This window comes from Chanodichthys erythropterus, chromosome 3 (genome assembly GCF_024489055.1).
Source record: "Chanodichthys erythropterus isolate Z2021 chromosome 3, ASM2448905v1, whole genome shotgun sequence".
Classification (NCBI taxonomy): Eukaryota; Metazoa; Chordata; class Actinopteri; order Cypriniformes; family Xenocyprididae; genus Chanodichthys; species Chanodichthys erythropterus.
The window spans coordinates 25,146,911-25,165,055 of NC_090223.1; the positions used below are offsets into that span (position 1 = coordinate 25,146,911).

The 18,145-nt window shown below is 35.3% G+C and overlaps 1 protein-coding gene across 3 annotated transcripts in view; it reads right to left on the minus strand.

Moving 5' to 3' along the window:
• Positions 1-18,145, minus strand: part of arhgap17b (Rho GTPase activating protein 17b) — a 41,484-nt gene that overhangs the window by 20,980 nt on the left and 2,359 nt on the right. For all 3 annotated transcript variants that reach the window (XM_067381472.1, XM_067381470.1, XM_067381471.1), the window contains exons 2-10: positions 13,752-13,791; positions 5,153-5,257; positions 4,999-5,075; positions 4,291-4,402; positions 4,133-4,209; positions 2,951-3,068; positions 2,796-2,864; positions 1,960-2,041; positions 62-189 (exon numbers count right to left, since the gene is read on the minus strand). In XM_067381472.1, coding sequence (XP_067237573.1) covers positions 62-189; positions 1,960-2,041; positions 2,796-2,864; positions 2,951-3,068; positions 4,133-4,209; positions 4,291-4,402; positions 4,999-5,075; positions 5,153-5,257; positions 13,752-13,791 — 808 coding nt within the window. The remainder of the gene's footprint in view (positions 1-61; positions 190-1,959; positions 2,042-2,795; positions 2,865-2,950; positions 3,069-4,132; positions 4,210-4,290; positions 4,403-4,998; positions 5,076-5,152; positions 5,258-13,751; positions 13,792-18,145) is intronic.

Sequence of the window (18,145 nt, forward strand, 5' to 3'; positions counted from 1 at the left end):
GATAAAAACGGTCATGTCATTTCATCTGTTAGTTCTCATGTGTTGTTTGACTGTCAGATACCTCTTCCTGCATGCCGGTCTCCAGCAGCATCATGACGCAGGCCTCTATGGGCAGAGCGATCTCTCTGCTTGTGCGTTTCAGATGTTCCTCCAGAGCTGTGCCAAACGCTGGCTTCTCAGTCCATTTATCTATGCCAGATGATGAGAGAGAATGAGAATGATTTGAGTTATGGCAGGATACATTTAAGAATCATCACTAGGTGTGTGTGTGTGTTTAACAGATTCTGTTAGACAAGATGATTTACAGTGTAAAAAAATGATACGTTACAGTGCTGGCCAACAGGAAGCTTTGAAAGAGAAAGAATGATTCATAGCTGGATGATTCATAACCAGATCTCTGGGTGCATCTCATAAAACCAGTCAAGAACATGTCTGAGCCATACTTCACCCCAAAATCATAAGAAAAAAATGACAATTTATTTATTTATTATCTGTCATCTATCTATCTGTCTATTTATCAAATAAAAGGAATATTTTATTCTCATTACTGTAATGTGAAAAATAAATTAATATCATTATCATCATAACTTATAAATACAGTATTAATTTATGCAAATTTTTCACGTTTTTCATTATGAGAAGTATACATACTGTAATGACAAAAATAATCATTATGAAAAATGGCAACTAAAAACTAAATCAAAAGTAAGATGCCTAAACAAATAACAATATCGACAATAAGAATTTGAGGGGAAAATGTGCCTTAATGCAAATGCAAAAAAAGCTTCTTTAGGCAATATAGACATATATATTAGAGTGAATATGACCCAGACATATTCTATATACTGTAAATAAATAAAATGAAGCTTTTATTCTACTACTGTGATATGATTAAAATACTTATATACACTAAAGAATTGACAAAATAATTCATTATTTTTAATTGAATATAGAATTATAAATTATGCATTAATTATATACATTGTGCTGCCTTTCATTTCTGTTGATTTTTCATGTTATTCATTATGAGGACATTTAATGACAATAATTATAGTGAATAATAACAATGAAAAAGCTCAAAAGAAAAATGTCTAGACAAAGTACAGTGAGGTTATTTTGCAATACAATAATACGATTTTGGGTGGAAAATGTGCTTAATATTGTTCTAAATGTCACAATGCAAAAAAAGCTTAATTTCCTTTGTTACTTCTTTTTTTGTTGTTGCTATTTTAGGGTGAAATGTGCACTAGCAAACAAGTTCTTGAACAGATTTCGTGAGATTTACCCTTTCAGTTTGTAAGCTGTGACAGTTTGAACATTATTGAGATCAGATAAACAGTGTCTGTTTCAGCACACAAAACACATGCTCCATAACACACTCTGTTTATTGTACTTAAAGGGTTAATTCACCCAAAAATTATGCTTTTTATAAAATGAAGTGCTTAAACATAATTTAGCACTTTATTTGCAAAATATTATCCTCCAACGCACGTTCACGCAATGACGTCTGCTCTCGCGTCAACACAACACACGAGTCGTGTGCTCTCATGAACAAGCATTGGAAATTAATATTTTGCGCATAAAATGATAAATTATGTATCTTGCCACACATAAAGCACTTGTGTCGCTTATAAAATTAAGGTTAAACCACTGGAGTCACATGGATTACTTTAATGATGTCTTTACTACCTTTTCGGGCTTGAAAGTTGTAATTGTGTAGAATGGAGGGTCAGAAAGCTCTCAGATATCATCAAAAAGATCTTCATTTGTGTTCTGAAGATGAACGAAAGTCTTACGGGTTTGGAACGACATGAGGGTGAGTAATTAATGACAGAATTTTCATTTTTGGGTGAACTAACCCTTTAATAAGGCCATGATTTCATAAGTGTTATGAGTGATTCATATGAAACATTTATCCAGCAGATGCTCTGACCAGGAAGTGAAGAGTAAATATCACACCTTGCTGTGACTGTATGGTGGGCAGGACGCTTTCAATGGACGCCAAGGCTCTTCTGTGGTAATCAGCTTGAGCTTCTAACAACTGTCAAGACAAATACAAACCTCACTTTTCTATTTTTGTTTGACAAGAAGAAAAGTCTGTGACTAAATGATCTTTAATCTACTCACTGGCTATATACTGTAAAACATAGTATATAAACAACAGTTAAATTAACTCCACTGGTTAGACATGCTAACTACTAGCATAATAGTAAGAAGACCTATGAATACCACCAAAGTCCCTTTAGGCAAGTCATTTCACTCGGGGACCATCTTGGAAACGCCTCTCAGGCAGCTATTTCAGTCATGCAATTGCAGCACCTCTCTTTTTGAACGGGGAAACATCAAATTCTCCAAAGCTGTTCACTATGATTATGACTAAATTTCATATTTGAAATCAATTAAATCTGACAAAAACTCTCATAAATGTTATTTTTAAACACTCAAATCATGACAAAAATCTGCATTTTTCAGCCAATGCGCATGTGCAGTCCCAAGAGCGCGTCTCAGAACACTGTTTCTGTAGCAACCGGAGCTTCTAACGGCAGCTTAGTGACATGATGACTTTACCAATCGGTGATTGGCTCTTTTATTTAGAAGGCGGGACTTATTCCGCAATGTTGCGTGTTGCACTTTCTCCCATTCATAGTAATATGAGTGCACAGTCTTTGTAGATCTGAAGTTTTTGATACCACTGACCTTCGACCAGTTTCTTACTGATAATTAAAGTTAAATTTGCATTTTAAATTCATTATTCCAGTATAAATCACTTATATAAACTCATAGAAATTACTTACCAACACATAATAGCGGGCATATTCTCCTTCCTTGGAGGAAAAGCCATACATTTCAGCTGCTAGTTGATCCTAAAGACAAAACAAGATCATACTAGGCTTAAAGTGCTTCCAAAGCTCACCTAGAAACCTCAATCAAATCTGACTCATATCCATACCTTGCATATTTCCATTTTGTTCTGAGCTTCATCCATCTCCTCCTTGAGTGTGTCAACTTTGGCAGCCATTGCTTGAGCATTTGCAGCTGTAGGAAATGCCTTTGTAGCCTGGTGATACCTGTATTACAGGAGTTTGAAGCGTTTTCTCTATTAGTCCAAGCAATTTGCATTGCAATGTCATCAAGATGCTCAGTAGACGCTGATGTGGTTATAGTGTCATACATTTACACTCCGATTCAAAAGTTTGGGGTCAGTAAGATTTTTTTAATGCTATTCAAAGAAGTCTCTTATGCTCACCAAGGTTGTATTTATTTGATCAATTATAAAAACAGATATTTTAAATTGTTAATAACATTTCAAAATATTACTGTTTTCTATTTGAATATATTTTAAAATGTAATTTATTCCTGTGATCAAAGCTGAATTTTCATTACTCCAGTCTTCAGCGTCACATGATCCTTCAGAAATCATTCTAATATGAAGATTTGCTGGTCATAGTTTTTTACAGTGCCTGTCCCCTTTTTTAGTGGCTTTGGTTCCATTCATTTTTCCCATAGGGATTTTTAGTGATCTTTGTAAAAGAGTTATAAGCCATGAACAAAGACAATCAGCTACGAGGTGAATCATACCTAAGTTTATTGTAAAATATGCATATGCACACACACACACACATACATAATTATATATATATATATATACATAATTATATATATATATATATATATATATATATAAGCTAGCTCTTTTGTCATGCGTTTCTTTTCTGGACTCTCTGATTGGTGTAAATTTCTGTGCAGCATCCTGGGTAATGTAGTTTTTCACCATGATTTCTGCTGTTAAACACGATTATTGATTGTTTTTTACTTCCTCTGACCGGAACCCGACTGTTGCACTCTATTATCAACATCAATGCTTAATATCCTTAATATAATCTTATTATTATCAATATCAATATCAATATCAATGCTTAATATTTTTTTTGTTACAATTTTTAATGATTCTTTTCTTTGATAAATAGAAAATTAAAAGAAAGAACAGCATTTTTTATTTGAAACCATTATATGTGTCTTTACTGCCACATTTGATCAATTTAATGCATCCTTGCTAAAAGAAATGTTTAATTTCTTTCAAAATTAAATAAATAAATAAATAAAAACTGAACCCAGTAATATATATACACACCTGGCTTTCGCAGAATCAAAATCCAACACAAGCTTAGCTAAATGTTTCCTCTGCTTCAGGATGTTAGGAATATCCACCTTTAAGCAAAAAAATGAGATATAACCTACATTGCATGTTTTAAAAGCAGGGTTTTTCCGCAGGTCTTTGGCGTTACGTACCTCTGCTAGCTGGTAAAGAGGGTCTAGAATATCTCTCTCCAGCTGAACTTCATGTTGGCTCTGCTCAATGGCCAGTTTATTTTCAGCTTCTCCACAGACTTCCATCATCCTCCTGTAGATACAAACAGGGATAGTTCACCCATGAATGAAAACTTTGTCATCATTTACTCACACTCATGTTGTTTCATTTAGAGCCCCATGAAATCAGTGTTATTTTTCCATTTTTTTTTTCAAATGATATGAATTATAAAACTTATTTTACAACAAAACACAGCATTTTTACTTTTTGTCAAACAAGGTGCTGTACAACAGAATTCCTTACGACATTCCTTAAAATAATATCAAACACAACTAGTATAATTTAAAAAAAGAAACAATGTACTCTTGCTAAAACCCCCTATGAACCAATCATCATCAAGCAGCATAAGGCTCACATTTTCCATCATGAACAATAATAAGTTAACATTTTACATCATTCTATTATGCATTTCAACGAAATAACAAATGTTGTTGGATAATCATGATGCTTCCTCTCTGTATTTTTACAGATCAGGACCATAAATAAACCGCCAGCCTGAGAAAACAGATGACTCAGTGATGTTTGGTCACATTCAAAGTTCTCTCATTATGAGTATGAATCACGGGTCAGACGGACCAGATTATGGGATGGTTTTGTCTGTCAAAGAGCCAAAGAGTTCATAAACTCACCCAATGAAAGACTCTTCTCCGAGCTGATTTCCTCCATCCAGCATGGATTGTGAAAGGGCCGTGAGAGGAAGCTTTTTCTAAGAGGAAAAAAAAAACAGTTCAGAATTGTGTACCATGGAGGTATTTAAAAAATGTAAAAGCAGCTGTTACTTACATGCCTCTTCTCCGCATCTGTGCCTATGCTACCCTGCAGACACATGGTCATCTTCTTGTGCGCATTATGGGAGACCAATCGCACATTTTCCAGGCGGCGCTCGATCTGTATTAATGCACACATTTGATTCAAATTTTAAATTATTTGGAACTTCAGTGATTCCCAGTTCCATTCAACAATGTTCCATTACCATGGTTACAGGCACACCTGTTCTGCATTTCCTGTAATGCTCGGCCACTTGAGTCTTTGCAAAGTATTGTACGTCTTGGACACAAACACCCTTCAGAGTTTCCTGTTCTTATAAATGTGCAAACGGCCTGTTCAGTGATTTTATCTGGACTGTGATTCTGGCAAAGCTGAAATTTCAGCATCATTACTCCAGTCTTCAGTGTCACATGATCCTTCAGAAATCATTCGAATATGATGATCTGCTGCTCAAGAAACATTCTGTACATTGTGCTGCTTAATATTTTTTCAGGATTCTTTGATGAATAAAAAGTTCAAAAGAGCAGCATTTATTTGAATGAGAAATCTTCTATAATATTATAAATGTATTTAGTGCCACTTTTGATTGATTTAATGCAAAAGTGCTTTTTCGGCTATTACCTTTCATGTAGTGTGTAATATAATGTAGCCATTTGTGAAAGTAAAAGGACTGCAAAGTTTCAAAGATCAAACTGCAGACAATAAATGGAGTTATTGTCTCCCTAAAGAAAGAACTGATTCAGAACTGCCTGAAACATGTTGTCAGTAATTCAAGTCTTACTTCCAACTCAAACCTACGTAGGTTTGTAACACATTTGCATAATGTCAGCCTATGGTCTTCATTGGTTGCCTGTAAACAACGTCTACTTTGACCCTCAAACACTGTAGTCGTAGTTGAGGCCTGGAAGAGCTTGGTTTATGTTGTCGACATGTCGAGAAGACGCTATTTTCTTCAAAAGCTGCACCTCCAAAGGATGGGCCATCTGACCAAATCGCAACAGACTGGAACATCTGACCAATTAGAGCAAAGTAGACCAATCAAAACAAGGGCTCGTTCAAGATCAAACCTGTGCGCAACGCTTTGCTACGGTTTCCGGGTTGAACGACATGTTTCCTGGAAACGGTGTGCAATGGGTTTGAGATACGTTTTCTCTTGTTTGGTGGGTGTGTCAAAAATGTCAGCCCAATCAGCAGCAACATGCATATAAACCATGCGGTATTAAAGAGAAAGCTTGCACAATGGGTCCAAATAAAGTTGTTTACAAATAGGGCAGTGACTGTAATATTGAGCATATTTTGCAGTATTAAAACACGTATTTATACGTGTTTTAATACTGAAGAATTTGAAGAATTTTCAGGCTCTGAAAATTCTTCAAAAAGAACACAAAGAATGGCCTTCTCAGCTGCCGTAGTTGCAACTCTTGCGTCATCAGAACAGGGTGTTCAACGCACCACCGTTTCCATTAAAAAAACTTTTTGCAACGTTTTGTCGAAAGACAAATCTGACCAATCAGAGCAGAGTAGGTTTACAGAAAGGAGGGGTTTAGACAGACCAAATCCTTTTCAGGAACCATTTCAGACAAGCGTTTTTGATGTTTGATGCATGTAAACCTATTTGAGGAGACCTCCAAAACAAAATTAGGAACCTTTAAAATAGGGCACTTAAAAATCTTTTGTGCATCTATTATGAGAAGTATAGGAATCTCCAGGAAAAGCAGAAAAAAATGTGCTTTCTGGTTGTCTCTTCGTTGAGTTGGCCATCAATTTATGTTTTTAGTCATAAACACAGAGGCTGCAGAGGGGCCTGGACTGAAAAAGCTTTTAAAGTTGACAATAGAGTTAAAGAGTTAAAGCTACAGTGAGCATGAGGAACCAGGCAAGAAAAATGTCTGCACTGTGCCAGCAAAGTGTGCACTTTAGCACATACAAGTGGCCTGAGTTTAGAGACCAGCTGGCTGTTTACCGGCATCTTTCATTTTGAAAAAAAAAAAAATGTATTTTCAGTTCACACCTCCCACTTTGTTGGTTCTTTTTTCCCCTTAAACCCTGGGCTCTGTGTGCAGATGTGAACTTTTAATGTTAATTACATAAGAGACAATACAAGTCAGCCACTGAAAAATGTTAAAACTGTGCTGCTATTAAAATATTGGAGCATCCCGATCAGCCTGATACAGCATTGTCAGCTTAACCAATGCCATAAGTCTGTTTGTCCAACCACTGAAGTGTTCGGGAAACCTGCTTGGGAAAAAAAAAAAAAAAAGCACCTCCCATTTTAACCAACACCTTTAAATTCCCCATTAAATCAAAATTGACAGTTCTCATTTTTTAAGGAATTTATCTGTGCACATATTTTTTTTTTTTTAAATTAATGTATCCTCATAATCTTTAACTAAAATAACTTCCCCTCCCTCTTGAAGCGACATCTCTTCTCTTCGCTGATAATGTTTACTGGCGTGAGGGCGGGACAACCTGTCACTCACATGAGATCCACCAATAGCAAACAACAACAATCCAATCAATTCCCTGAGGACAAAATCAAGCCTGTCCTACATTTGTTCTTGTTTGAGAGGCCGTTTCACATGGATATACATAACAATACAGAAGAAAACATTTCCATTTCATGCCAACTTTAAAAATAAGAATTGTTTATACTTGTCAGAGTTGCATGTACATATTGTTTTCAAGTTACTTAGACCAGAATATTTGGCTGGTTTGGATCCAGAAAGGAATCAAATTTTGTTTACAGTTTGTGCACAAACCACTTCAGCAGTTACAGTGCAGAAGCGATCCGGTCTTCTTACAGCTGGAACAGAAAGCAGCCAAACTGGCTGAGTGTTTTCTTTTATAGAGACATTCTTGTTTCTCTCGTTCTCACATGTATGTGCAAGAGGCGAATCCTAAAAGTGTGACAGTCCCTTAAATAACTTCAGACAGTCGCAGTGGAACTGAAACTCTCCGTGTGAGATGACTGCTCTTTTCAGCATCTCAGAGTCACGCTGCTTCTGTTTGCAACTCATTTCAATAAAAGCTCACCACATAGGCACCCAATTCACCGATATATGCAACCTACACTTTCACCTAGAATTCTAAGTGTACATACTGTCTGTGTTGTTTTAGCACAATCTCAAAACTGTCGGAGTAAGTTTTTTAATACTCAATTTTAAAAATGAATCAGAGTTTCAACAATATTAAAATATTAAGCAGCACAGCCATTTTTAACATTGATAAAAATAAGAGATGTTAAAATGATTTCTGAAGGATCATGTGACACTGAAGACTGGAGTAATGATGCTGAAAATACAGCTTTGATCACACGAATAAATTACACTAAATTTCTAAAAAATATATAATAAAATAGAAAACAGTTATTTAAAAATTACAAACACACCTTTAAAATGGTTTCTGCTGAAAAAAATGCATATAAAATGTAACCGTCCACTAATTTTCCATCATTTTTCAGATACAGGTTTGTTAATGGAATGAGGAAAAGGGAAAAACAAAGAGGAAAAGAGCTGCAGTACAGATGTTCTGATCAGCGCTCCATAGTTCCAAGCAAGGCAAACGAGACAAACAGGAAATGATGACGGGGCCATACTGGCCTGTGGCAGCACTCACACAGCAGGGGTCAAAACTCCCACTGGAGCACTCTTACTTAGTGTGACTCAAGACCTAAATGACTTTGAAATGGTAGTTTGTCACGCTGCTCATAATTTACACTACAGTCAAGCTATTCTGTTAAATGAGTAGGCAGCTACACTGCAACAAACACATTGGAGCTATTTAAGGGGACAATGTATATAACCAAAGACTATAGAATAACACAAGACGTGTCACTCGTATTGTTTTGAATGGGAGAAAGTGTAACTCGCAATATGGCGGAATAAGTCCCGCCTTCTAAATAAGAGCCAATCGCCGACTGGTAAAGTCATCACGTCACTTCAGCGGTCGTTAGAATCACCGGTTTCTATAGAAACAGTCAGGTCTTTTTTCTATAGAAACATTTAGGTCTGCGCATGCACATTAGCTTGATCCAGCCTGAAAAAAATAGAGGTTTTTTTTGTCATGATTCGAGCGTTTAGAAACTAAATTTATGAGTCGGTTGTTGTTAGATTTCATTGGTGATTTCAAATATCAAATTTAATCGTAAGGTTGACAAACAGTTTTGGAGAATCTGATGTTTCCCCATTCAAAGAGATAGGAGCTGCATGATGCCCAGGATGCCCGAGAGGCGTTTCAAAGATGGCCGCCGAGTGAAATGACTTGTCTTAAAGGGACTTTGATATAACTAACATACAAAATAGATGATATTTAAATTAATTTTTTCCAATAAAGGATGACACATTAAACTTAGCATTTAACAGATGAATTTACAAAAAAATACAACAAAATACATTTAGAAAACAGTATTTTAAAGAGGGCCTATTATGCTTTTAGTGTGATATTGCAGTTTAAATTGGACCAAATGGTCGCATTTTGCAACCTTTTTTCCTGCTGTTGTGACTAAATTTTGTTAGAGGTCGCACTGATACGACCACCACATTGCTGATAAGCAATAACTTAACTGATGAGAGCTGCCATTTCTGTTTCATATGAGAAACGCAAATTGTTTATAAGCTCAGCAATAATAGGCAATGCAGCGTGAGCTCAGAACAGCTTTACTTGCGCGCCAATCTCGATCACGTGACACTGTTTACTACGCAGAGATCCAGTGAGAAAGCGTTTGAATTCGCCGCAGTATTAATAACATCGCGGCGAGATCTAGTGGGAAGCATTCAAATCCAGTGCAGAATTCTTTTACATTATTCATTTCAGGGTTCATGCAAACTTCTGAGAGTGAAATTCAAGCACTTTTCAAGGACTTTTTAAAATGCTTCACACTTCCTCCTGCACTTCAAAGCTCTAAATATTATTAGGGCTGGGACTAGAGTTGTCAAAAGTACCGACTTTGGTACCTATCGGTACTGAAATTTAAAAAATGTGAAGCTTTGAGCGCTGTTGAGCGCATTCTTAAACACCTCTGATTGGCCATTGTGTTCACGCGCTCAACATATATGTCTGTGATTGGCTACGCACGGGAACGTTTGAATTTGAAAGCATTTTGAAAGCGGGAGCCTTTGAAAGCAGGAGTCTATCAGCGGACTGGTCCACAATAGATGTCTGCTTTCAAACGCTCCCGTGTGTATCTGTGTATCTTGATTGATGACTATTTAAGTTTTTGAAGTGTTGATCACTGAAGCCAATCACAGACATATCTGATGAGCGTGTGAACACAATGACCAATCAGAGGTGTTTATGAATCAGCTCAACAGCGCTCAAAGCGTCAAATTTTTATAATTTCAATACCGACATGGTACCAAAGTCGGTACTTTTGACAACTGGGACAATAAATTGATGCATCACGAATCGAGAAATGATCCTGGATCGATTCTGATATTTTCTGTACGTATCGCGATTCTCTCTCGAATCGATTCTGAGCGTAGTTTTTAACAGCAGATGGCACTGCGTGCTTTAGAAACAGCCGTACTCTGCTTGCTTCCAATTCCTTACCCACACCACTTGAACCTTTTATAAAATAATCATTCATATTTCAAAAAAGTTTAAGCAAATTACAAATGTGTTTGCAGTGGACTGTTTACATTAATCTTGCGTTATAAAAGCATTCTGAAGTGCAAATACATTCTCAGACTCAGCCGAACGCATAAGCGCTCTTCTTCGTGAGCATTGGGTTAAAAAATAGCCTAGAGCGCCATCTGCTGTTAAAAACTAAGCTCAGAATCGATTCGAGAGAGAATCGAATTTGGAAAATATCAGAAACCATCCACGAATTGCGACGCATCGATAGTATCATCCCACCTCTAAATATTATCCAATTTTAATGTGATGATTTGTAAACCTAAAAGTTTAAAGATGAAGGAAAACTAGCAGTTCTAGGTGCAAACATATTCTAATAGACCCCATAAACAAAATTATGACCGTGTAAATGAACATTATAGGGGCCTTTTAAAACATTTTTCTACAAAACAGGACATAAAATGCAAAGTAGAAACGCAATGAATTTTTAATCTATTCATCTTTTTTGACCAGTTCCTTTAAATAAATCATCCAAACTAAAATGAAAGAGACTTTCCGATACTATATAAGGGAGAAAATATATATATTATAGGAGAGTGTATGATTATTGCTCTTGTAGTGTTGTCTATACAATACAATGTGTCATAAAAAGCAGCATTTAGTAAAGCTACACTGTTAACGCCGTTTGGAAAAAACGGCTCATTATGGGAAAAAAAGCTCTCCTGTTTTGAAACAAGCTACTGAAAAATATAGTACAGTTCGAAGTGTTGCTCCCTAAAGCTGGATCTCAAGACCTCCGACCACAACCAGAGAAAGCAGCTCTAACAGGGGCCGTCTGCCAACACCGCTGCCTTTTAATCTGGCAGACCTTCAAAACCCAGAAAAAATCCAAACCACTCCGTCTGAGTCATTTCAAGAGGGAGTTTATGGCCCATTATCATGTTCCTTTTTTCCTCTTGCAAACCCGAGGCGGCGTAAGATTCAGAGCAATCAGGCAGTTAAACTTTGACCCTTGGACATGGAATGCATGAATGAAGGTGAAGGAACAGCATATAAAGCTCTGGCGAGAGTCCGTCGAGTCTCAATGATTTCCTTTCAGCCCGTTGTGCACAGACATGTTTCAACATGAGATGCTTTTTAAACAATGAGGTAGTCATTAGACCGATTTGTTTTGTTTTCAGCGCGAGCGTTTGCTTTGGAAGATTATGGCTGTCATGCAGTATACTGAAATTAAAATCACAATCTACATATGCTATCATAAAGCTGCTAGGGCTTGGTGCTTTTCAAGCTATTTTTAAGCTATCGTTTGTTCATAACAGTCGTAGCTGCATGCATACTTGTGCAAACATCGCCCTTGTGACGTTAGAAATGCCTAAAAAAAAAATCAATTAGTCTCAGACAGTCAGTTGCTCTTCTGCTATCTGCGAGATGCCCGAAAAAAAAGGAGTGGGGAGGGGTGTGAAGGATGAGAGATTGTGGGAAAGAAGAAGACAAATGTAAAGGACCAAAGTTCAACAGATACTCTTACTATAACTGAAAGCAAAAGAAAGAGACGCTGTAAAGCCCACCGTTAACACTGAATAAGAGCTGATGTAATACCCGAGTACAATATCTGCTATGCTTTGACTTTATATTCATTCATGTTCAATATTGATATTAATATGAACACATACAGAAAAGATAATGTACAGTCAGTTGGTCTATATCGCAAAACATGGTCTTGTTTCACTCCAAAAGCATCTGTTTTGCCATAAATGACTGGTACATTATCCTGCTTATTGCATAACTACTCACCAAATGAATAAATTAATGGACATAAATATTAAAATGTTGATACATAAATATTGATTTGAGTTTATGTGTGAGAAAAAAAGCCTGTGGAATGATATGAGAGGCATCAAATGTCTCTCATATGTAGGAAATTGTGCACTAGAGACAATGGTTAATTATACACCAATATACAGTACTATACAAAAATATTTGACCACCGAATGCGGCGATTGACCAATCAGAAATGAGTATTCAAGAGAGCCGTAAAAATAAAACATGATACTCTAATTATTACTTTCTAAAGTAATGCTTGTGCCTAAATTTAATGTGATAAGGAAAACTAAAACTATTAAAAACTTTGTTAATTGAAATAAAGCTGAATTCAAATAAAATATAAATGTGGGATGAAAAACTAAACGAAATTTAGAAATGTTGCCTTGGTAACTAACTGAATTACCAACTGGAAATAACTGAAACTCAACTAAAACTAAAAATTAAAGGGTTAGTTTAACCAAAAATGATAATTCTGTCATTAATTACTCACCCTCATGTCGTTCCACACCCGTAAGACCTTCGTTCATCTTTGGAACACCAATTAAGATATTTTTGATGAAATCCGATGGCTCCGTTAGGCCTCCATTGACAGCAATATAATTAACACTTTCAGATGCCCAGAAAGCTACTAAAGACATATTTAAAAGAGTTCATGTGACTACAGTGGTTCAACTTTAATGTTATGAAGCGACGAAAATACTTTTTGTGCACCAAAAAAACAAAAAAAATGTTAAATAGATATTGTTGAATAAAGTCATTATTTTGTTATTTTTGGTGCACAAAAAGTATTCTCGTCGTGTTGAAAGTGTTACTTATCTGCTGTCAACGGAGGCCTCACTGAGCCATCGGATTTTATCAAAAATATCTTAATTTGTGTTCTGAAGATGAATGAAGGTCTTACGGTTGTGGAACTGCATGAGCGTGAGTAATAAATGACTGAATTTTCATTTTTGGGTAAACTAACCCTTTAAATAAAAAATAAAAGAAACCTAAAAAGCGATTAAACAAAAAAAAGCACAACAAAATTACTAAAACTGTAATTGGCAATAAAATTAAAATAAAAAAATAAATAAATAAAAGCATATTCAAAATATTAAAACAGTTTTATCAAACACAACCGACACTAGAATCACACGGGTGACTTCAAGCTGGAATGCTGGATGATTTGTGCAGTCGTTCAGCGTTGTGTGATAAAGTCATGGAGGGAGAAAATAGTCACCATAAGAAGGTCGTCACTCAGTACTTCTGTCTTCTCCGCTCTGTGGACAAGAAAAGGAAAAACAGTTTGGTTATATGGACAGACTACATAATGAGCAAGCTTCATGTGCTTTTTGATGTTCTTCAGCTTGACTGTGAAAGCAGGTTAGGTCAGTATCTCGATAAAAAATGGCAAACAAAAAACCACCATCAAGGTTTGAAGCCTTCTCTCCACATGTAAAAATGACTGAATCATTGTAAACATCATCCATTCAAAACAGCCATCGCAGTTCAATATTCTAAATTAAAAATCATTTATTTTTCCAACTGTGTCAACAAACTGTTGATTTGGCACATGTCACAAGAAAAAAAAAATCTACTTCCTGCTTTCTGCATTCCACATTGTTTGTTATGGCAACAGCAGTAAAGGGGGCGGGGCTGCTGATGCTTTACACACACTCTTGTCAGCAAAGAGGGTGGGGCTTCATAAATAATGAGTAGAGACTCCCTTTGACCAGAGACCATAAAACTATCACAAATTTTGCCACGTGGACATTGCACAGTCTGAATGTTCCCATGACATGATCTGCGATAGTTTCAGCACTTTCATTCATTTACATGAAGTTGTGTGTAACAGTTTTGTGTGTTATTTTGAACACAGCTAAAAATGTAAATGTCACTAAGCTTTTTACACTGAAATGGCCAGTTCACACCAAGGACGATAACTGTAATGATAAAGCTAGGTGTAATAATAGTTGTAAAATTCGCTCTAAATATAAAAGAGTAGCACCACAACTATAACGACAATGACACAGAGGAACAATATTGATGGAATCACTTTCAGAAAGATGTTTCAAGCTGATGAACGATAAAAACATTGAGATCCAATCAGAATCCATCCTAATTTAAAGCGCTCGAGCATTTAAAGCAGCAGACGACAAAACTGCAGCTCACACTTGGAATAAACTGAAAAATATCATCCATTGATGTGGACACCAATATAGTTATCATTTTAGTTATCGTTCTTGGTGTGAACAGCCTTTAATCTATCAAGTAAAAATATCTAAAAGAAGAAAAACTGAGAGTTAACTTGAAGTAACTTGTTCTATTGCTTTTGGAGGTTTATGCTTCAAACAAGAAAAAACAAAAAAAACAACTAAACTTAAAAAAAGATAATGTATTCATATACTCAAGATACAAAACAAGTCCTAATATATATTATATATAGTCTTAATATATATATATATATATATATATATATATGGAAAATATTAATCTTAAATGTTTATTTTTTCCATCGCTGTATATATATATATATATATATATATATATATATATATATATAAAATAAATATAATTTGCATTTTGCATTCTCACAAGTTAATTTAAATAATAATAATCCTTTTATTAGTTATAATAAGCCTTTTTATTATTATCATATTAATATAAATTATTTTATTATTTATTTTAGTATCATTAAGGTAATATTATAGTTTTTATAAAAATTTTGAATTACATTTTATGCTCATATTTTCCAGTTTCAGCTGAATTTCACATAAAATTGTAGCAATTTTGTTGTGTTTTTGTCATTTTGTCTATAGTTTTTATTAATTTTAGTTCAGTTTTAGTTTTTAAGTACATCAAGTTTCAAATGTTGCCTTGTCATCTACCTGAAATAAAATATATATTTTATTTCAGTTAGCGTTTATTTGATTTCAAGTAACAAAAAAGATTTTATATTTTAGTTTCAGTTATAATAATAACCTTTTTTTGATTATTATTAATAATAATAATAATCTGTTAATTGGGTGTACATCTGGCTAGCCTTCAAAAACAGCAGATAGTATTGCTTGAGAAATTGGCTCAGTGCTTTTTTTCCATCTGCTAAAACTGCTGAGCCAGCAGTGAAGATCAGTCAGAACTAGAGCAAAAAAAAGCCCAAACCATTAATCTTTTTAATGTCATAGAATCGTTATCACCACACAACCAGCGCAACTGCTATTTATGTCTACAACTTTCATGTGATGGCACCAACTGACACACAAACGATCCATCAGGGTAAAAGGACCTTTCTCAAGGGCACCATGGTGATTATTTTGGTTCAGTAGATCAATATTAAAGTTCTTGACAGATATTAGAGGTTGGTGTCATAGACATAATTTCATTTCAAAAAGAGAGAAACAATCCACATTCAGCACAGAAAACTTACATAAAAGCCACAAAACTGGTCACGTAACAAGAGAAAATATCCCTAAGATCCCATTACACAAGCTGAGAATGACCTCACATTATGCGGGAGGGAATTTTTAGATTTCCATCAATACTGAATTAGCATTGATCTTGTGTTCGGCCAATGCATATCGGGTTGGGTATCAACTTTCAGAAATACAACAGCTAACATTTCACACACATTTAAAGCTGAAAATACAGCATACATGTTTAGATAAAGATCTATGAAGAGCTAAACTTTAGCTCATCAAAATGTCCTTCAAGGAACAGAATTGATCTCGCAAGTCTGTAAGTGTCTCTAAGTAATCTGATTCCGAGTACAAGATTATAATGAGTAATGTTTTCTGTTCTGTGATCATATTGAAGCAGATTGGCTTCTGATTGGTGGAAGATTTAAATGTAAATACAACATCTAATCAACAGTACTGGAGCTCAAATCTTGCAAACTGGTACTCTATATTATCCCTAACAGACCTTTGCAGCTTTTGTTTTGACCCTAAAAAACAAGGGGTTTAAATGAAAAGATTAAAGTTTCTTAGTTGGTATTTGGTCACCCAACAAAAGATATATTCACCACCTTTTTGGAATTTATCCAATGATTCAATTTTTAGCTTTGGAAAACTACAAACCGCTTGTCCTAGAATCCGACTCCAGCTCTCAGTGGAGACACTCATAGCTAACAAAATATATTCTATGAATGTTTTGCTAACGTTCCCGTTAAGTTATGAAAACATTATTTCTGAATGCTCTCTGAATATTCAAAACATTAGATTTTTTAAATGCTTTTTTAAAGGGAACATTCTATTTTATCATTCTTCAAACATTAAGGGAATGTTCCTTTTGAAAGTTCTATGAACATTCTGAAACATTTCAAAAACGTTAAAAGAGCGTCCAACTAAAATGCTTCAGAAAAAAATGTTCCATTAATAATATGATATAAACAAAATGTTTGTGCTAATGTTTTGAGAACATTATTAAAGACCAGAAAAATTTGAACAGATGTTACTGAAAGATCGTTTGTTCATAACTTTGAGAGAACCTTGCCAGAAAGTGTGGCAACGTTCTGAGAACATTCCCTGTTAGCTGGGCTGCTGTTAGATGAACTGCTAAGATCAATGACACATAATAAAGCTTTAGACAGAGTGACTCTTGCCATGATTTTCATTTGACCAGCTCATTGAACATCTGTTTTTGGTTTCAGGAAAAGAAGGAAATTCAATGTTCATCAGCATGGTTGAAAAGCATAAGTATCCTGTATCTAAATGAACAGATTTGATGAGTAGAGCCCTGCTGTCTGAGCCACCATTTTGTGCCAAAAACATTTGAACAATTCTACATTCAGAAATAGCAATAAATGACCCACTTTTAGAAATTACAATGGTCACCAGAGTATGTTTTGGATGCAACTGTGTATTTTTTATGCCATTTCTGATTTGCATCTGATTCAAAATCAATTACATTTTCAACTTAAAATCCACCAAAGTTTAAAACTTCATTCACTTTGTGCACAAGTATACAGCATGACTAAAGATGCATGATATCTCCTACAATATCATTTTTAGGAGCTTTTTACACAACACCATTTTCAACTAAAAATAGAAAACTTTTTATGCAATTTGGCCATTCATTTACATGACAACAGCGTTTTGTGGGCTGAAAAGTGAACGTTTTTGAAAACGATACCGTTATAGTCCCCGTGTAAACCACAAGAATGAGAATTTGTGAAAATCATGACATCACGTGTATTACGCATTCAGTCTGTAGGCGCATAGTGTTTCTTTACACGCGGATCCATGTGAACAGGGATCGTTTTGACAACAATGCCGTCTGTACACGAAAAACGCAGTTTCTAGAACACAGCAGTCGTGTAAACTTACCTTTAATCAATGACTAAAAGTTATCAGAGTTAAAATAAATATCAGTAACTTTATATATACATCACAGAAGACAGAGCAATTCCAAAGCCTTTCAATCATTGTAAAATCTCTGACAGTGTTTCCTTTGCAGCAGAGGCAAAACTAACTGGAGCCGTAACCTAACCGACTGTATCAAAACGTGGCGTCTCTCTGGCCTGGAAAGCTGCCATGAAAGCTGGCCCGACTATTATACCTCCGACTCTGGATTACCCCAGATCTGCATTCTGCATCAAACACTCTGATAGATTGTGACAAGCGAGTGATGAATCTA